Source organism: Athene cunicularia, assembly GCF_003259725.1.
Source record: "Athene cunicularia isolate RWA chromosome 1 unlocalized genomic scaffold, athCun1 chr1_part1, whole genome shotgun sequence".
Classification (NCBI taxonomy): Eukaryota; Metazoa; Chordata; class Aves; order Strigiformes; family Strigidae; genus Athene; species Athene cunicularia.
This window is the reverse complement of record NW_020799091.1, coordinates 80,550,549-80,572,071: the sequence shown is the minus strand read 5'-3', so window position 1 is coordinate 80,572,071 and position 21,523 is coordinate 80,550,549. Positions and strand designations below refer to the sequence as shown.

Below are 21,523 nucleotides of genomic sequence, written 5' to 3'. Positions count from 1 at the left end.
TTCTGGAAGAGTCATGTCCTTGTGACTACTTCCAAGTGGTCAAACTTCCTCATGGCTTTTTAGCCCACCTGCAGAGCTCTTCACTATTACTGGAGTTTCACTTTCCTTTAGGAATAATAGAATTTCAGTGGAAATCACCTGATCTCTAGTTTCTTGTATTTTTCTGAGGGTTGTGGACTTCTACTATTTGGCAGGCTGATTGTGAAAGAAGATCAATGAATCTCCTTTTCAACCAAAAGTCCATTTTCTGGTTTTCTTTTAAAAGGTGCTGTTCCTTCTTGCTTACATTCTATTGAACACCAGTTTTGTAGGTCCCACGTGAGAAAGATTTCTCCCTTATTTGGGCTGTGGGCTGACCTTTTCTTTGTAATTTTTTTTCTGTGTTGTTTTTTTTGTTGTTGTTTTTTTTTTCTTCTCTGCATCCTATACACCTTTTGCTATTCCTTTGGCTTCAGGAGGAGTATTTTCATTATCTCGTATTTTTCTAGAGTTAACTGATCATCCCTTTTTTGGTACACCTTTGTTTGCTAATTTATCCTTTTTGTTTCACAGTTGAGCAAACTTAACTGTTTTTCTTTGATTTCTTAATTTCTCTTGCTTGTAATCTGTGTCTTCAGCTGTCTTGTGGCTAAGAGTATTAAAGTGACTGAAAATAGGTACAAAATTCTTTTGGATTCATAGGTGTTATAGTTTCTACAGGTACATTACTGTGGAAGGAAAGGTATATGTAATATTTATGTAAAGCGTTAAGTTATTGGTAAAAATGTAATATCTTGGTTTAATTCAGAATTTTAGAAAAACTGGTTCACTTGAAAAAATAGCTTGGGGTGTTTTTTTCAGTCTGTCTGCACATATTTTATAGATCATTCTAGTGCACCTGGGAGTGCAGAGTGCTGAAGACAGCAAGGTACTAAGCCAGCTGTATTGCTGCAAAACAAAACAAATTGCATCTAAAATGTCCAGGGAAATAATTTGCTGTAAAATTTCCTTCTGCATATCCACCATCTCCTTGGGATCTCTAAAAGAGGAGAGTCATCTTGCATTTTCCCTTGACAAGTGTGTAAATTGAAGCGTAAGAGAACCTGGGCAAGGAGGGGAATTCAAAGAAAGAAAGAAATCTCCCTCTGCTGTGCATATAGGAAAATAGGAATCAAGCCTAAATGGAAAGGAGACAGGGTATTCTATATAGATTCAACTAATTAACACGCAGAAAAAAATTACTCTGTTCTCTATGGAAGCCATGTGCCTTCAGAAAATAAAAAGAGCAGTTAAAGAGTGTGTCGTCTTCAGTTTCAAGTATTACACCTTTGAATCAACGATGGATAATCTAAAAATATTTCCTTTCAAAACAGTGAGATGCTGTTTGCAAGAGATACGAATGGACACCACTCTTAATCCCTGAGTGATGGAAAATACCAGTATGTTATCATGTGTTTCTGATTACATATGTTCAGTGTATTTTTTCCCCTCCTAGTATAACTTTGACTTCTTAGCCCTGGCTTTGAAAATATGTGGTTTTATTTCAGATTCTTTCATGATAATGATTTTCTTTGATATGCTTGCGTTTGTTCTGTATCAGAGTACCAGCAAGGCCTGTTACCAAGACAGGAAAGACAGAAAAGTATTCTTTTTGCAGTATCTCTGAATAATTTCTGCAACTTTACCTATGTAGCTTTTGTACATGGAACTGCTGCATCAAATAATATAGATATAAAATGTGGATGTATAGGCTTTCAGGTGGTATGCAGAGCATCTATCTGAAAATTTATTCTAATTATGTGGGTTTGGAAAGGATTTTCTGTTTGTTTCCTATATGGCACTGGATGTTCAAACTATCTTATCCTTGGTATTGTTATTTAGTATCAAATAACCCATACCAAATAAAACCAGAATGTATTTTTGGTAACTGAGGAACAGCAGGTTCTGGAGGGTTTAAAATAGATGACATACGATACCAAGAATAGCCCAGTGCAATTTAGCCAACCTGAGAAACTATTTGAAGAGCAAACCAAAATGGAGGGCAGTTCTATACTCCATGCTTTCACTAACATTTATTTTGCCATTTTTGCTTTATTTTGCTTCAAGCTTTTAATTAAGATTTCCTTGGCTTTGTTGACCCATTTCTATATTGTTAAAGGCAACAGAAAAGAGGCTGCCAGGATAGCAGAAGAGATCTATGGAATAGTCCCAGGTAAAGTAAAGATATCGACACTAACATTTAAATGCGTATTTGCTACATTTTTGTAATCTGAGGATTTAAATAATTGAGTTTCCATGAAAGGAGGAATCTACTGCTAAATGCAGGGGTGAATGTTTTAACCTGAAGTGCCTTCCGTTTCTGGGGTCTTTGCAGTGTCAGTATGTGTTGGCATGATTTAGGTGTGCAAAATATGAGACTCCAACAACAATTACCCAGCTAGAATGAGGACAACATTTGCTCAAGGCAGTATGGTAAATAAAAAACTTGTTCTCGGAAGCAAGGCATTCTTTTGTGGGGGTTACAGATGGTTTTACTAAATAGCTAGCTTTACTTCCAGAGAATATTTAGGGAAAAATTTTAGCATGTTAATTTTCTGAAAGGAGATACTAGAAGGATATAACTAATGATTTTATGAATCCAAGCCAAGAACCTCTGTTTTGTTAAATCAGATGATAAAATGAATACAGCTAAAATTATTCTGAAACAATATATTCCTGTTCCATATATTTATTTAGACTATTTAGTAGGTATTTTTAAATTTTTTTTTCAAAGTGATTTTACTCCTTCACATCACTGCCATATTAATGAGTAAACATGTATTTGCATGCCCAGTAATTCCACTAATTAAAATTACACAGTATTTTAAATTTGCTACTAATGAGGACTTATTTTCCTACCTGAAGATTCTCATCAGCATTGTGACATCACAGATTTTTATGTGCCTCATTTGTTGGGCACTTGCTTCGTGATGAACAGTGCCATCATCAACAAGAATATGAATGTGAGCAGAACATGGGTGGTCTGAGACAGCCACCCAAAGCAGAGAGATTAAGATCAGGCCAAGAGAAATACTGCAGCAAAGCATTTTTTACAAAGCCTTTATATATAGGCATGTCTGGGTTATTAATTTATTTGTTGTCTCCAGAATATAATTCCAGTCATTTGTTACTGTCATTTTTTTCCAAGTGCCTTTATGAAATTGTAGTCAGACACGTGGCAAACAGCATTTTTTCCTTTGTGCAGGTTCTTATCGAAGTGCCTTGAAGTTTAGCAGACCGCAACATATTTTTATCTGCAAGTTGCCATTTGCAAAAAGCTATTAAGGATAATCTTACACAACATAAGATCATGTGATACTGTTGCTGGGGTACTATATTGGATTACAGGTGGAGCTTCACAGACTTTTTGCTTTGCAGTGAAGTAGTGCAGCTGCAGCAGGGCTCCTTAATTTATCTGTAGACATTTAAAAATACACAGTATTTTCAGACATGTCACTCACAACTGTGAAGGGAAGATGTGCCCCATATGGGAACTATATTTGCCACACTTTTCAGGGAGGTAGGTTGCTGTGGCTAGCATGGAAGTATGTAGCAGCATGTGTTTACATGGTGAGGCATGTGTGCGTTGTAAATGCACGTGATGTGTGATTGCATGTGCTATGCTATATGCATAAAAGATTAAATAAGCCACTGTACCTCTGTTGTCTGAGTTACTTCTGAATCTTCCCGCTGTATAAGGTCCCTGGGTTTTGTCATTTCCACTGTCTTCTAACTTTTTGAACTGAGCTTGTGTATGTGAGTCACCAGCATGATGAGGGATGTGGTCTTTTTTTGATGTTTTCAAGAAAATGTTTCTTGGTCCCTACCTAGCTCCTGTTTCCATCATTTTGCCTGGTATATCCTTCTTGGTCCTTAAGAGCCTGGCTGTATATGGTGCGACCTGCCTTAGTGTGCATGTTGCCATCTTCCTGCCTTAGGAGCCCAGGAACAGCTCCTTAAACAAACGGAACACAAGTTAAAACCAAAACCCCATGAGCTGAAGCGCATCCTCGTTCTTGGGCAACAAAAGGATACTCCCTTAGCCAAGGCTGAAACCTCTGCTGTGTCCTTGGCCTGAAGTCCCCAGGGATGTGTCTGTGCCTCTCATTGATTTCTCTCTGCTTTGGGTAATGCCTGAAATGGAGATAAATCACCCTTTCCATTCTCTGGTGTGCAGTGTAGCTGAAAAAATTAAACAGGACAAGGGTTTCAAATACAGTGCTCATGGGGTTGCTGTACAACAGAGCATGAATGCAAACACTGGTATTGCTTCTGTCCTGTGGCACTGTAAATGCAGGTGGCCTTTGGAGAAATACTTACTACACACTGTGTTGCAGTATAGTTATCAATTTTAATATAGGACAAGTAAATTTGCTCTCCACTTGAGTTGAAGGCATATAACCTGGGCTGAGTGACTATGTCTGTAGGTAGTAGCTAGGCTAAGGAATTTTTTTTTTTCTTGGCACATTAATAGATTAAGATAAGAAAAAGGGCAGACTAGCATACATGAAGGAGTCTGAACAGCTCAACTCAAAGGGATTAAGGAAGAAAAGTAAAGCTTCAGGCAGAATTTATTTTTCCATGGCTTTTCTGAAGCCTTCCAGTGAGGAGGAGGATGAAACCTGCTAGTCTGAGCTGGAGGATATTATTTATGAAATTGTCAGTTCAGAATGTAAAACTGCCAGGGACATGTAAAATTAATTTGATGGACAAATGTCTCCCTGCTATGAGTATCTCAAGGAAGTGCAAGAGAAGCTGGAATGTGATTTGTGACAGAAGATTGCTAGGAAAGACAAAGGCTGGTAGGGTTTTGAAAGGAGAATTGCAGGACTTTGAAGTGCCCAGGTGAATCCCAGCAGCATGAAACTCGTGGTCTTTGCTGAAGTGTGTTTTTAGCTGTTTTGAAAAGTTCTGACCAGAAGCTTTTAAGTCCCTTAGCAAGCAGCCAGCTTTCTCAGGAGTGATGAGCCCTCAGCTGCTCTGCTGAAAGCAGTTTATCATGCAGTTTCACCGCTGACCCCACACGGATTTCAGTCCCTGTCTGCATTTACACGCATCTGTTTTTTCCCTGCCCTCCCAGGATCTGGATGTGTTGCTTACTGAATTAACTTCTATGCATCTGCTGTTTCAGGCAGCTGGGCAGACCGATCCCCTCTTCATGACGCTGCCTTCCAAGGACGCCTCCTGTCTTTGAAAACCTTGATTGCACAGGTAAAAGCCCACAGGTAAAGAAAAGGTTGGGAAGCAGCGTAGTTTCTGTTGAATTGCATCTGTGAGTTGGTGAGCTTGTAATAGACTACAGCAGGCCATAAGAAATGCAGTTGTATAAACAATACGTTTGCATGTACACTTTTGGGCATATATTAGTTTGCTTAGTTAGGATGCTGGAGACAAGCCCTGGACAAAGATTATTACAGCTTGTAGATTGTTGTATGATAAGCAATGATCTTTGGGCTCTTTCTCAATGAGAAGTCTCATGTAAACTGGTCTTAAGAACAGGGACAACATATATATCAGCTATTAAAAAATGTCGGTAGAAAGCTGTAAAAGTACATCTTGCTTTACAAAACAGCAAGCATGGTCTTCCTAAAGAAAGAGCTGTCAGTCTTAAACCCTCTGCTCCAAATGGAACCAAGAGTTAGGCAAGAGGAAGAGAAGAAGAAAGATTATACAAGAAAGGATGAGAAGCTGGATATGAAAGTGGGCAGCTGTCAAGGGACAGGTTACGATTCTTTGTGTTTTACCAACCATCTCCCTTACCACCTCTGCTTAAACTCAATGCCATCATCTGGCACGAAGGAGCAACTGTCCCCCACTCCACCTGAGTGTAAGCTCTGTGACTTGGCCATCAGACTTTTTATATTCAAGGTAGATAGTTTTTTCTATGGAAAAGGGAAGTGATGGAGGTTGGGGATAATAAGGGAAAGGGCTTGTTCATTTAGGGGTTTGCTGGTTTTCTGACCCTCTCTATCTCCATTTATGTTGACCTTACAGCACCTTGTTAGTGGGGCACCCGGTGTTGTGGTTATACACTAGATGCCCCAGTTATACACTGGTCATGGTTACACACTGGAGAAGTACCTGGTGTGGTTATACATTATTTAGTTAATCTACCCTTTCTCTTTCTCCTGAAGACATTTAATTTTGGGAGTGAAGGATAAGGGTCCTTGCTGATGAAACGAGATCAAGGCAACAATGTCTGTAGAGACTGCACTGGAGCTGATTCACCACAGCTTGATAAATGTAGGGATGAAGCTGTTCATGGAGCAGCATAATCATTGCTCATTGCTTCTAATATAGTTACACCACTAGCCTAAAATTAAATATGGATCTATAGAGTATATGTGGGACACTCAGAAGTCTCTGGCGTAGGACCATAGCTTTCAAGAAAGCCAGTGAGGCTTCTGCTTCCCAGGGGATACCAGGACATAAGGGGCAATGGAGTGCTGGAGTTTTAAAAGACCTCAAGGACTCACCAATGCCTGTTCTGGCACTGGAAGAAAAGTTTGATTTTCAGATACGTTTGGAAGATTTTAATAAACATTTGAAACAAGGTTTAGCATGAGCAGTGTTTGCCAAACAGCTATAGTAAGACCTATAACTCAGTCTCCATTTCATAACAATGGATTGCTGGTTTGCCTTTCATTTGCAATGACTGAGTTTCATTTTTAAAATACATATATGAATAATGATTGAGAATATGATTTTGTCTCAGTATGATTCTATCAATAGCTCTCCTTATCGGGACTACCTAGAAGACATTCCTCTTGAAGGAATATGCTGATCATTAAGTATGAAACATCTATACAACTAGAAAATGGAATAATCTCAACATTTTTTCAAGGTTTCATCTATTCCCTTGGCACTGATGAATGAGAAGTTTTAGTGACAGCCTTTAAATTAATAATTATTTAATGTAACTGAAAAACTATGTTTTTCTATCATAGATTGTTTTTTTATCTTAAAGTGGGTACAGTGCTTGCTTTTAATGCTCACTGCATAGGGACTGGTGAGTTTTACAGTGTTAGATTGCTCAGAGACTTACTTCCACCCATCTAATTTTCTATTGCCTATCAAAAAGTGCATTGCTGCCATCTTGTGATCTTCCGTGTTTATAGCACATCAGGTAGAGACAAAAAGAAAACATGTTACAAAACCCAAGACGTGGAGTGGAAAATGGAGCTGCTTCCAGGCCTGTTCTCACACATGGTTGTGAAACCTTAATTACCAGGAGATCTAGCTGCATTCTGGGGAAAGCACATATGACAATTGCTTTCTCCTTTGTGAATACGTCTGGTTTCTGTTTGTGCAGGAATAGATGTAAAAACTGTTATTTAGGGAAATACCTGTATAAGCAGCAGTTCTTTCTTCCAGTGCAAAAGCATTTTGTGGGTGGTCGATAAGAGGAACTGATTCGTGGGTAAGATTTGTCTCATCTATCTTAGGGTTTTGCCAGGTACTTACTACTTTTGAGTGAAACACACTGGGCACTCATACACCCCATACGGTCAGTGGAGGTATTTTTCAGACAGAATTCATCTGACCTACTAGAAACAGCTGGTTTCACATGGGATAAATCACACCCTAGGGGAGCCTGTTTCTCCCCGCTGAATGAACCATGGGCTTCAGCTGAGGTGCTGATACCTGTGCCAGCGGTGTCCCTGCTCAAGGAGGCGAAGTTCACCAACTGTAGTCCCTGTTGGTGCTGGACTTAATAGGAAATGTAATGCCACCCTCATAATTAAAGAAATGTGATGTCTTTCCTGTGGTTGACTCTGCATTGTAAAGAACTGGAAACAGAAGGCATAGCCTGTCCTTGATTTCTCTTTAATGCCATCACCAGCTGCTGTCTATGGGGATGAGCACCAAAGCACTGAACAGCACTAATCCAACCCACACACCTTCCCTGGACACACACCCAGCAACATGGCTCTCCCCTGGCTGCAGTCCAACTGCCCTTCATGCCTGTGCTGGTCCAGGGGCAGCCGCGTGGTTTGGGCAGGGCTTTCCCCTCATGCCCCCCGCCCTGCGTTGCAGGGTTTCAACGTGAACCTGGTGACGACAGACCGTGTGTCGGCTCTCCATGAGGCCTGCCTGGGTGGCCACGTTGCCTGCGCGAAGGTGCTGCTGGAGAACGGCGCTCAGGTGAGCCCCGGGGAGGCTGGGGGGGACGCGGGTGGCTGGAGCATGGGTGCTCCCTGCAGCAGCGGGGATGTCAGATGGGCTGCCCGAGTGGCAGGGCCGGGATGCGGACAGACAGGAGCATCTCAGGCAGAAACGGGGAAAAATAAAACAATGCTTTGTTTCTGTGGGTGACTGATTTGCCTTCCCTGGTGGCTGCTTGGGTCACCTCATTATTCTGTTTTGTTTTCCCTCTGTATGTGAAATGTAGTCACGATTGCTGGAAAAGGAATGAGAAATGCTAGGTGAAGAAAATTACATCCCTTTTTCTCCCCCCATAATGATCACTGAGCTCGCCTCCGGTTTTCTGTGGGATGGTTTGAGAGTCTCACATAAGTAAAAATAGACGTGCTTGAAGCAATGCAACGTTTTATCTGCTAATAAAATAACATTTTCCTCAGTTGGACCTAAGGTAGAATACATGTTAATAATGGAGATAGAGGAATGGGTGAAATACATACTAATATATTTTCATTCACCTGGCTTTGATAGAGGAATGGGTGAAATACATACTAATATATTTCATTCACCTGGGTTTTCAAGTACAATTTATATGGTAAGAAACTGAGCAACACCAAAACAGGCAATCAAGCTATCCTCTGCAGAAGAAAATGCAATTGTTAACTACATAAACTGTATGCCAAATTTCAATCCCATAGCAAGATGAAAAGAAAACCCTTTTCTACTCAGTTTTACTTGATTTTGGTAAATTAATGGCATTGCCTTTTTATAACTCAGAGAATCATCTCTAAACTACCTGTTGGTTCCCTGAGAAATCAGCCTATTCCTGGTATAATATATAGCTCCAATCTTTTTTTGCTTTTGCTTTCCCCCAGCTCTCTGTTCATAAATAAAGTCAACAGGCAGTTGTCTAACTTCTGGGAGAAAAATACACCATTCTGCTGCTCTCCTTTCTTGCTGTACTCTCTTTTATTTCCTTTTTTTACCAAACCATTTACTCTGTAGTATCTGTCTTACCATTCTTTCCTCTTTTACCAGTTAAACCAAAGCCCAGTGGAGAAGGAAACCAAAGAAGTAATATTTCTTCTTCACTTATCTCCTTGCTTACCCTTGGTTATCAGCTTGCCTAAATCACTGGCCCTGTTGTGAAATGATGCTGATAGACCCCCAGTGCCTCCAGCAGCATCAGCCACATGTGCTTGATGAGACTGGGGGGAGGTGGGTGGCAGTGCTGAGCTGCAGGGCTGCAGCATGTAATCTTTCTGAAATACAGATATTCCCAAGGCATATCTATTTATTTCTTTTTGTTGTTTTAGAAGCTGTGCAGGATGAGGGATAGTTTACCTCAGCAATTAGCAGGAGGGGAGGAAGATCAAGGAAAAGGCTGGGATCTGCAGTGAGGATGCTGTTGAAAGAGAGTTTTAGTTGGACCCTTGCAATTTCAGGAAAAGCGAGCTGCATTTTTGGCTCCAAAATCTAAGCAGATATCCCCCATGCTGTCATACCTGGTATCTCCCCATATCATGCTGAATTGTCCATCTCCTGGACCTGCCATGATTATTTTCCAGCCAGATCTGCTCCTCCACCGGTTTTCCATGAAGGTGAGCAAGCAGAGGAAGCACCAGGGAACAGGGGCTGCCTCCACCAGTGTACCTGCCTAACCTGCAAGTGCAGTTTCATGTGCAGGAACGTGGCCTTGTGCTGGCTGCTGCATGGTTGGAGACTGCTGCTGAAGATGTCAAGGACTGAAACCCTGGAAATGGCAAGGACTGGCTTGTAATTGTGGGGAAAGCACCTTGCGGGAAAAGGAGTTAAGTCATACAGCATCGTGAACAAGAACAAATGGTACCTAGGAAGGTATCAACTGCAGATGGTCCACAGCTGAATTACCCAGAAGAGACCAATAGGTTCTTTCTTAAATGTCACTGTCTTTCCTTTAAAGGCAAAATTGAGTTAAGGTATTTCTAGCCTGGTGCTCTGACCCTTTGCAATGCAGCTCCTGTGCTTGCCCTGGTAGCAAAGTCCTTCAACTTCCCCAGTGGCCCAGGACTTCTCTAGCCCTTCCTCTCCCATCTCTTTCCTCTTCTCCCTGATTTGGAAACTGCTCAGGCTGCTATGTGCTTGCATAATGCACTGCTCTTCTACAGTGTGCCACAGTATTAAAGATGTGCAGATTTGGCACATAAATTGCCTCTGAGGGCTTATTATGTAGTTAAACATAACAGGTACAGTGCTGTGCATGACACAAGCCAGGGACTGTCCTGTCCCAGTGGAGAATGACAGATGGTGGTTCTTGTCAGGTTTTACATCAGAGGTGAAGGAACGAAATTCTTTCTCTCTTAACACACATGCATATGAACACAAACTCTTTCAAGATCCTTTTTCTGTTTGGGATTAAGACTATGTTTCCATGAAAATGTCTTTTGCTGGAAATGTGTTTTCAGGTGAAAGTATTAACATGAAGTAAATGTTTTCATTTAAAAAGCGAAGCCATTTTCATCTGGGCATGTTCTGGTTTTGGGTTGGTGCAAACTAGATGGTCATGAAGATATTCAAGTTCTCCACGTACAAAAATTTAAATCTGCATTTTCTGAGCAACCCTCGGAGGAGCATTCATAGCAGGCAGTGTTGCTGCTTTATGGCACTAGCAGATTATGGGAAAGAAGGCAGACTCAAAGGAGAATGTTATATATGTTATGCCACAACATATAACTCTGAAAGTGCAAGTTGCTGACAAAATCAATTCTGAAAGTAAACAAGACAAGCATCTTTTTCTGGTGCATTTCTGTTGTGCATGAGGTACGCTGCAAGGGCGTTCCTCTTAAATTGGATTATCCTGACAGTGTCTTGCTGTTCCAGGTCAACGCTGTCACCATTGATGGGATCACTCCTCTGTTTAATGCCTGCTGTAGTGGCAGTGTGGCCTGTGTCAACATGCTGCTCGAATTCGGAGCCAAGCCACAGCTCAGCAACCACCTTGCATCGCCCATTCACGAAGCAGTCAAGAGAGGTAACATTCAGGCAGTGAGTGAAGCTAACAATAACTGAGGAACACATCTTTTACTGATGTTAAAATATTCTTCCATAAAAAACTTGTCTAGTGGTATGGATAAATAGGCTTGGCTTATTCCCAGCTCTTGAGGCTCATTGGTTGTATCTGGGTGTATTCTGCTCTACAGCACTTCAGTGATGGCTCTTCTTCTCTCCACAGGTCACAGGGAGTGCATGGAGATCCTTTTGGCCCATGAGGTTGACATTGACCAAGAAGACCTTCAGCATGGGACCCCGCTCTATGTGGCTTGCACATACCAGAGGACAGACTGTGTCAAGAAGCTTTTGGAGCTAGGTACACCTGGAAAAGGGACCGGGGTAGAGCTATGGTGGTGTGAGCCAGCACTGCTGGTCTCTCCAGGCTGCCACTCCACTGCAAACATCACTGGTTGTTTTCACAAGAGGTGTTTGGGCAGCCCAAGTCTGAGAGACTTGTTTGAGGCTATTAAAAATTTCACCTGCATTGATGAAGAATTTATGGTTTCCTCAGTAAAAAAAGCCCTAATTACAGAGACGTCCCTGAGACTGTCTGAATGTGAAAGTAAAATACTTTTAGTTTTCTAGAATGATGATAGGAAGCACAGACAATGCTGGCTAATATTAGTGACCAAAATCAACTTTTGATTATGAGAAACTGCCTTGCTAAACATTAACTTCACCTACTTCTCAGTGGATGATGAAGATGGCAGTAAAGCTGCTTGAAAGAATAATTACTGCAGGTCCAAGCACAGCCTATGAGCTAGCATAAATTTTTGCTGTCAGTGTACATTAGCTGACTTACACCTGCTCAAAATGTGGCCCTGCTGTGCTTGGTGAGCTTAGGGCAAGCATTTCGCTTGCTGTGCTCCTGGAGTTATTACAATGAGATACCTAAAGGTGTGGGCTTGTGAGTTGTTTGGTGGGTCGTTTTTTTTTTTTTCTCCCCAGCAATTAAATTAACATAATCTATGTTAGATTTTATGTTATTAACAAATTTATAGAACATATGGTAGTCTTTGAACATCTATTGGGTTGAAGGTCAACGTGCTCTGTTCTGTCCATTGCAGACAGGGTTCGATAGCTCAGAGGACTTTCACACAGCAGGTATTTGACCTGCTGAGTTTTGCACTGCTGCTATTGAGAGAAATGAGGAAGGCCTGTGTGCCATCCAACCTCTTCATTTATTGAGGCTACTGTTGGACACCAGCCCATATGATGGTGGGTTTGGACAGTTTTTCTGCCTCCCAGATCTAACCATGCACTCTTGTTCACTCAAGGAGCCAATGTTAACATGGGGAAGCGATTAGACACCCCCCTCCATGCAGCAGCAAGGAAATCCAGCACGGAGGTAGTCATCTTGCTGACAGACTATGGTGCTAACCCAAAATGCAGAAATGCTGAATTCAAATGTGCCCTGGATCTTGCAGTACCCAACAGCAAAGTGGAGCAGGTGCTTCTGCTTCGGGAAGGTAATGGTTTCCTTTCTTCTCTTTTTTTTTTTTTTTAGGTAGAAGAGTATTTATTTCCTTTACCTAAGTACATTTTCTTAACTGCTTTTATGAACAATGCTCTATATAAGTTCTCTTATCTTCTCTACCAATTTCAAACCTGCAGTACATGACAAATAAATGAGTAAGAGATGTCTGTTTTGTTGCTAGATCTGCCATCAAGTGTTAGGGTTTCAGTGGCTAAACTGGTTGGTCATTCTGTGCTTTCTTTTCCTGTCTACTGAAGGAAAATTATATGTATTTACCTTTCGGGACTCCAAGGATTAAAAACTGTTGCAAGAGTTTATTCACATATAATATTACTACCTCCTTGTGTTCAACCTAGCACCATGGCTCAATGTCCTGCTTCCCACTGAAAAAGTGACACGAGTGTGTGTGTTCTCGGTCACCAGGAAAAAGCAGAGCTATTTGCCAGGTGGCTATTCAGTTTCATCGCTTGCAGGTCCTCCATGTGTTTCCTGGGGCTGCAACCCCAGCACAAACCAGCAGTGCCCTTTGCAGTTTACTTTCAGCCTTCCTACGATTAATTATGTTTCCCATCTACTGAAAGAAACTCCTGAGCAGAAATTAATTTAGATCCCCTTGTGTCATTTCCACCTGCACTATGTACAGCCAGAACTTCATCCATCCAATGGCAATATCCCTGGGATATGGACTTGGTGAATTAGGTCCCCTCCCACCTCTAACCTCAGTGTTTCCCTGGTACCCTGTTAGTTGGTGTATGCCCCACCAGGGCTTTGCTGATGCAGGGGGTAAATGGTGCTCCCCCATGCAGGCAGCCTGACACCTTCCTGAGCCCGCTCTCTCTCCACCAAGGAGCAAAGCACAATGTGCACGGAGAGCCTGCTTCCAGCTGCAAAATAGCTCTTGGATGGTAAATTGATATTGTCAGTGTTGTGCACAGGCTTTGTGCTGGCTCTCCGCACACAGGTGAGTTTTATGGAGGAAATGAAACATTGGCTTAATATCCTTCTGTCCTACTCCCTTTCTCCATGGCTTTTCATGCAGAGCTTTAATTTGTCATGTCTAAAACCTTCTGGGAGGGCTTCTGCTTGAATGCATCTCACTTCTTGTTACTTCTGTCCCCATATCTGAGATGTTCAGGGCTCAGCAATGGCCGGCTGCATGAGCAGAGGCGGTGCTTGTGGTCATCCTGCCCCAGTTGCCCTGTGTGAACAAGAGTTTGTGTAGCTGAAGAAATATCCCAATACTAATAATTTTCTCTTCCTGAACTTTGTTTTTGATTTCCACTTTCAGCTGGTCACCCTCTCCTCCCTTACAGTCAATTTCAGCTCCTGCTGACTTTTCATTTTTCAGAAATTAAATTTCCGGTTTTCTCACCTGTCCTTTCAGTCCCACTTTCAGATACTTTGCTGCTAACATCTGCAACTGCCCCTTTCCCCTACTTCTGTGTTTTCTGAGGTCCTCCTGTTTGAAATAAGCACCCCAGGTTGAAGAGTTGCCTTTCTACCTTCAGATGTTTCTGCTGGGGTTACCTAGGTGGCTCCCTTTAATTGCTCCTCTTCCTAGCTATTAAGTGATTTGAGATACAAAATGCTTCTGTTTTCCTAACTGCTTTGGGAGATTGTAGCTTCTTTCTTCACTTCTTCACTTTCATTCACTTCACAGCATAAATGCTTTTTTCTATATATCTGATATTTTTCTATTAATTTCTTCTCAGAGAGGCCATTATCAGCCTGTTAAGTTCCTAAATTTTCCTGTAGTAAAAGCACAGATTATGACACGTTTACCTGGAAAATATAAAGACAGGCTTTTAAGCACACATCTCTCTCTAGTCTGGCGTTGCTGCCAAACACTGTGATCACTACTGTTTGGTCAAAAACTGGAGGGGCAGGGCTGAGACAGGGCTTGAAAACTGAGTTCCTCTGAGCAGGCATGAAGGTTCAACCTGGAGCAGCTCCAGCAAGAGGAAAGCAAAGGGGAGGTAGGGACATGTTCACTAGCAAGTTGCATCTGCACATGCAAGCATGCAGCTGCAGAAGCAACGGAGCCTCATTTCCAGTGGGTTTGTACCTGGTGGCCCCTCAGCTGACCTGCAGTGGGGTGGGCTGGGGGCACCTGCCTGGCCACCCCATGGGGAACCACCGGGGCAGCACTGCTGAGTGTGGTACCATGCAAGCCACTACCCAGGCCAGCCTCACCGTCATCCCAGTGAGTCCTCAGACAGCTTCCCTACCCTGGACTCTCCAATGTTTAACAAGAGTTTGCAGTAACCTTCACCCCAAGGCAAGGCAAGGGCAAAAAGGCCTCTCTTTTCTATTATTTTTTATTCTTAATTTTTTTTTTTTTACCCCAGTGCCTTTTTGCACAAAACTTTTGGAGACTTTCTATCTTTGTGATGTTTTCCTTTCAGTCAGACTTAATTAAAAATGGATGACACATTAAGAAATTATTTTGAGGAGCACTGATAGACTGACTGACATTCATAAATATTCAGAGATGGTAAAAAAAGGCTAAATTGCAGTCACTACTTGTGCAAGTATCTGCTGAGACACTAGCAGTTGGAAGAAACATGTTCTGTAAATTTGAATAACTAGCTGCATTTGCCATACCTACGCACTTATGGCTGGTCTACACTGAGAACCCCTGCAGCTCCCTGTTATCCCTCTTGGTTTTATCCTCACAATACTGCTGGGAGTTGTCTTATATCCTGAGCAAGGGATATGCATCCTGGTGTTCTCTCTCCAGGGCAGACATCTTTATGGTATTTTAAGTATTTGCTCAAGAAAAGCCTAGCTGTGCATGCAGAAAAAGGTTTTTAGTGCTCATAGTTTTCAAATCACTGAACCAACTTTGACAACATAAATGAAATATGAACAATAATGTATTTAACTCTCCCTGACTTCAGCAAGTCACTGTGTATTACTTCACTGGATTTGCAAATCTTGCTGGTGTTTGTTGTTTTCTGACTTATACTGGTGGTGGGGTTGGGGGTGCTTGTTCTTGCTTTTTTTTTTTTTCCCCCCCCAGGTCCTGCCAGCCTTGCCCAGCTGTGCCGGTTGTGTATCAGAAAGCATCTGGGTCGGTCATGCCTATATGCAATCCACAAGCTGCACCTGCCTGAGCCACTTGAGAACTTTCTCCTTTATCGATAAGTCTGTGACTATCTTTATGCTGGAAAAGAAAGAGGAACAAATGGTTGTTTACTCCAAAAATATTATATCAAAGAAAAAAATCAAAGACCTCATTTACTGTCTACTGTGGATAACAAACATTAGCTGCTACGTGATAGTGAAAATCCAAAACACCTTTTCACAGTGAATGATATTATGGATACAGTTCCTTCACAGTCTATTGCCACATCCACTTAACACCAGCCTGAGAAGTTGTAGTACATGAATAGCTCACTTGACATGTTTGTAGATGCACACATTCACCCACTCACCCACAGAGATTTCCCCTGTATTTAGTGTTATATTTATTCATGTAGTATCTCTGCAGCTTTTCCTCTTGTCTATCTAATCTCACTGTCAAAATGAATGTAGTGGCTGCTATTCTAACACTAGTGTGAGAATGAAAGCCTTCAGTGCCCCACATCAGTTGTATATAATATATTGCACATATTTTGTCAGCTTTGACTTTGCATCCTGCCATCTCTTTCCTATAGTCTGGTGGAGTTGTAGCAATTTCCAGCAGGCTCTGACTGTGTAGCCACTGTGTGTCCCCTTGCCCTGAACCCAGCTGCCCTTAATGCTAACACCCTTTGTCATCCGAGGTGCAAGTGATGTTACCAAAGCAGGTGCAGGGGTTTGGCCCAAGCCCACAAAAATGTGTGAAAGTCTAAAAAACCATTAATCACTTCTAAAAAAATCTTTCCTAAGCTATATCACTTGAGATCTGGCTATGTTCATTATGTAAATAAATTTTCTTAGCTTAATTCCAGTACAGAACTGCAAATGTTTTCATAGGTACAGTAGACCAGCTTTCAGTGTTTGTCCTTTGCAAGGTTTAAAGAAAAGCAAAGGAATAAGGTGCTGCTCTTTGGACTTTGTATGCTTTGACATTTCTCTTAAGTCCTTGGACTGTAGAGCAGGAGAGAAGCAGGGCCCCTAAGTATGGGTGTGCATCACCCAAATGTTCTCTTTGTTGGATGTTGCTTACAGGGGGAGAAGTTTACAGGCTTGTTTGCTCCCTTGTCCCCTACTCTAGAGGCTTTCATTACCTCCCTGGGAGAAGGGATTTTTAGAGTGTTATGACTTTGCCCATTGTGGTATTAGTTTAAATATCATCAGGGTTAGTAGCCTGGACACAGCAGAGCTAAAAATGTTCACCTCTTTGAGCTGAGAAATGTGGGATCCAGTGACTGGTGCAATGCTTGCATGGATCTGTAAAGATCTGTTTATTTTTCCTGTGGAGGTTGTTCTGAGGTAAGAAATGTATTTTCAGAACTGAGTTTTGGTAAATGTCTGCCACGAGACAAATGGGAAGTAGAGTTAAAAGGAAAGTCTGTCTCTACTTAGCTCAACTTCTCAGGTCCAAGAGGCTGATGACTCATATTCAAGCTGTGAGATGTAGTGATTTCATTATGAGCTATGCATGCTGGTACCGATTTTCACTGCCCATACATCTTTAGTCAGGAGGAATTGGCCTGCTGGAGCCTGAATCCGGGACTGCCTTCCAGCAGCCTTTGAGCTCCTGTCCCTGCTGCAGCAGCAGCAGCTTCTCTGGTTCGATGCTAATCCCATAATTTCATCATGACAGTTCCCCTCTCTGAGGCATAGGTCTAACGTTTCCCGAACTTTCTTATGATTAATTCAGCACCAGTAAGATAAATCATGCTCCCAGCAGTTCATGAGACTGGACCTGCAATGTTAGAGTCAAAAATTAATGTAGTTTTCAGCCTGTGTTTGCACATATTGAATGCTATCTGACGGCAAGAGCTATTGCCCATAAAGTTGTCAATGACATGAGTGACCTTGTGTAGTACAATATATAATGAATCTCAGATTTCAACTAAATTCTCAAGAGCCTCTGAAAATCAAATACTATCAAGAAAGAAATGTCTATATTAATCTGATGTCATCAGATCTCTCTGTTTTATCTTTACTGCCAGCTCACCTGCTCTGTTTATAAGGTGGCAGTCAGAATGCCATCTGCTATCTAAATAGAGACGGAGCCCCAGCTGTGTGGGTTGTCAGATTTGCATTGCAATCAAAGGGCTAGGACAATTTATGGGATCTATTTCACAATGTATAATACTGAATTGATTTTCTACTGCTATCATCAATGAAAGCAGTATTTCACCTGCATAAGAATGTAAATTGAAAAAATGTATCTCCATTAAGGAAATACAAAGTCTATTCAGACTCTCGGAAAGGTTTATGGTAAGAAGCAGCAGAAGCTGCTCTATATTTATTGCTGATATTAGCTTCCATCAAAAAATCACCTCACCTTTGCTTCCTCCTGGAGCCATCATTCTTCCTGAAATTCTGTATATCAGAGACTCTGGAGGGAGCAGAACCTTAATAAATCAGAAGAGAAGCTCACAAGTCCTGGCATTAAGAAATTTCATTAGGAACTTTACCTAGACTTTCTTGCTCTTACCTCAAAAGATTGTTACCCATTTAATTCTCATTGGCTGTGCTTTGTGTTGTAACAATGCATGGAGATATTACTGAGGAAATACCTGGAGGAGGTTTGTTTTGTTTTTAGTTTTTTTTGGGTTTTTGGTTTTTTGTTTTTTTTTTCAAATATGCCATCTCATGTGACAGTAGGGAATGACTGGGACAATTTGCTAGGAGACTATTGACTCTTATTGGTGATTTTTCAGAATGAGTTTGAAAAACATCAGGTGTGGATACAGCTGTTTTTCCCCAGGCAGGAGAAGGGCTGTCTCATAAGGTCTCTTTCCTTCAAAACAGGTGGTCTTCTCTGCCATTCTATAATCAGTGACAGAAACCAGTTATTTGGGTAAAATATGTTTTTTCTGGGAACACAGACATTTTTCTGTGCTGCAACGTCAACTGCGATACCACATCCCTATGACTTTATGCCCAACAATAGCCAGTACTATCTGCTTCGGTGGAAAGTGCTGCATACCTCAACAGAAATGATTACACAATAGACTGGCTATTGGAAAAGTTTTTCTGAGATTCTGAGTAGACACTAACTTTCAGCGTAAAGCATGGGCTTGAGCTGTGGATGCTTGCTCGCTGAAAAGTCCCTGCTCCTTAGTGTATTTTCCAGGAGTGGTTTAAATACATTACTGATGTGCAGTATAAACCTGAAAGACTTCCTTTTATTGTTCTCAACCTGTTGGGCCGTTTTTCAGGTTTTTTATCCGTCTGTTATGAGAGATCCAGTGCAAACTCAAACTGCACATCTCAACCCTCCCTAGCCCCAGGGGAAGGCATAGGTATTCAACGAGCCATCACCCCTGTGGCATGTGTCCTGCTCATGGGCTTCTCCGCTGGCACATCCTTGCAGGAGTAGGACTGTACTAGCCGCTGTCTGTGTTCGTGCAGAACTGGAGCAAGTAATTTTGCTGTGCTACGTGCTGTCTGGGCTATCTCCAGGCATGGCACCTCCACTTGCTGGCCATCTGCACGCACATACCTGTTTTTCTCTGTGTCTGACCACAGTAGGGGACATGCCACTGTTCACAGTTTGCACTAATTTGTAAAGACAGTTGCGGTGATGCTTTTCTTACTTCCCCCCTTGTTGCTATCCCAGCACCCTGACCCAAAACCTGGCTCCACAGGTTTTATTGTAGCTTGAGAGCCCTTTTTCCCAGAGTCCTGTTTGCAAGCTATCTGGCTAAGGGGCCATCTCCTCAGGGATGTACAGTAGTGAAAATGAATAGACTAACACATTTTGAAAGGGCTTCATGAACAATGTTTCTCATGGTAGGTAGGAAAAGAGAAGTTACATTCTAGTTTGGCACCTAAAAGATCTGTTTTGATATCCTGACCAACCTGTTGGGCTCAAGGTGACCTCTGTCTTCTACAGTGCAACTCTGTATTGGCATTTAACAACCCTTCACCCTCTGTAGGACTCAACTTTTCATAGAAGATGTGCTAGTTCCTGATTGTCTGTCTGTCTGAATCTCCCATTTACAGAGTGAAATCAAAAAGGGGTGAAAATGCTAAGCTGCTGAAACTTGTGGAGCTGAAACTGCCCACATCTGTCTTGAGGTGCTGACATCCTACCTGCCCAGGCAGATGCAGGTTCTGAGGGAAACACCTGTGTGCTTCCTCTTCTTGTCATGGGCCATGCCTAATGCCACTTTGGACAACAGGACAGGGTGCTCACGTCCTCCAGACTCTGTCTTCCCCCAGGGAACTTGAGCCTGGTCAACATCCACCTCAGGGCACTTAGATTTCTTCTTGCCACTTGGGCTGTGCTGCCCCTGTGCAAACCCTTGTGAAGGAGGTTAGCATCCCCTCTGTACCACCCTCTGTCCCCCGCTTGCTGTCTACTCTGCAGGGCAGGAGGACCAGGGGCTGCCCGACACCTTGCTGTCCAAAACCTGACCTCTGTCTCCTGCAGCACAACTCTGCTACTGACATTTAACAACCCTCCAGCACTTACTGGATTGAAAATACTGGTGGTGTGTCGTCACAGCAGAGCGTTAGAGCAAGTCTGATAATAATGTAAATGAAACACATTCACTGACTCTTAGTTGAAAAATCCGGCTGACCTATATGCTGTGCTGACAGTTCATGATGCCTTTGTGTATTTTTTTCAGAAATTAACTTTTTCTATACACCAATTGCTCCTCACTGTGATTTTTTTTATGTTCTGCAAGATGTATAATACGTTAATGTCAAATACAGATTATTCCACACAGACCACCTATCTAATTTGATTTCTATTTCTTGAAAATTCCTTTATCCTTAAATTTTATACCATTTGTAGAAACTCATGATGCACATTGCAAGCAAACAGAAAACTACATCAGGTTTGGAATTGAAAAATCTTCAATAAAAGGTACCAGGAATTGTGGAAGAAAGCATAATTTGTATATTCAGTTGAGAATAACATCTAGAAGGGGGGAGAGAGCAGACCTTGTCATTTTAGCATTTTGTTTAACAAGTCAGGCAAAGCAACACACTAATCAGCAAACCATTGCAACTAATATATATATATACTTACTAGCAATGGATAAAAAGTTTCACGTGTGTGAAAGATTTTGAACTTATTTTTCAGTGAATTAATCTTATATATCCAGAACTTTCATTCACAACAACCAGCAAAACTACTGCAAATGCCAAAACCCAGCACATAATCAGTACAGCAATTTTTGTCATTATGCACCTAGTCTGTGGTATTATCTTCTACAGGTTTGGGTTACCAGGGTTATCACAAGCTTGGCTCACTTTCATTCAAGCTCAAAAGTGAGCTCTGAGAAATACAATTACATTCCAGCTATGTAAAAAAAAAAAAAAAAAAAAAAAAAGTGATTTTGGTATTTGTGGTAATGAGGTACTTAATGCTTTTAGCTACAAGATGTACCAAACTCTGTGATGACTAGGAACAGGGGAAAAAATGAGACTCCCAAAGCAGTCTTTGCGGGAAAGGGAGGGCTTGGGTTTAAACACATTTTCTTGAAACAACCTAATGGACTAATATACAGGCCTTTCTAGTTTTGGCCATCCCCCTAGTCATAGAGATTCAGTGGAAAAGACCTGAAGATGGTGAGAGAAGAAATATCCTACCCTTTAACAACTTTTTAGGCCTGGAGGCTGCAGCTATTTCATTTGATCTCCTCCATAACTGGAGCCACAGGACCTCACTCAGTAACTTCACTAACCAGGACTATGCTTTGGGCCAGTGTTTTACCAAACGTGGCTGTCAAGCAGGCT

General features: G+C 41.8%; 1 protein-coding gene across 2 annotated transcripts; it reads left to right on the top strand.

Moving 5' to 3' along the window:
* Positions 1-1,998: 1,998 nt before the first annotated feature.
* On the top strand, positions 1,999-18,352 carry ASB11 (ankyrin repeat and SOCS box containing 11). Of its 2 annotated transcripts, none has more exons than XM_026851441.1 (7): positions 1,999-2,191; positions 5,150-5,229; positions 8,056-8,163; positions 11,020-11,170; positions 11,372-11,506; positions 12,468-12,659; positions 15,690-18,352. In XM_026851441.1, the coding sequence occupies exons 1-7, from the start codon at positions 2,014-2,016 to the stop codon at positions 15,812-15,814; spliced, it is 969 nt and encodes a 322-aa protein (XP_026707242.1). In that variant the 5' UTR covers positions 1,999-2,013; the 3' UTR covers positions 15,815-18,352. The 2 variants fall into 2 exon arrangements, with proteins under 2 accessions (XP_026707242.1, XP_026707253.1); XM_026851452.1 differs by having other exon boundaries at positions 2,014-2,191; positions 8,107-8,163.
* The last annotated feature ends 3,171 nt before the right edge of the window (positions 18,353-21,523 follow it).

What these genes read in the sequence shown, in the direction of transcription:
- ASB11 (XM_026851441.1), top strand. Translation starts at nt 2,014, where the DNA reads ATGGAGGGCAGTTCTATACTCCATGCTTTCACTAACATTTATTTTGCC. An exon ending in TGCTGGAGAACGGCGCTCAG is followed by an intron (nt 8,164 to 11,019) that starts GTGAGCCCCGGG and finishes TTGCTGTTCCAG; the next exon opens with GTCAACGCTGTCACCATTGA. An exon ending in TCACGAAGCAGTCAAGAGAG is followed by an intron (nt 11,171 to 11,371) that starts GTAACATTCAGG and finishes TTCTCTCCACAG; the next exon opens with GTCACAGGGAGTGCATGGAG.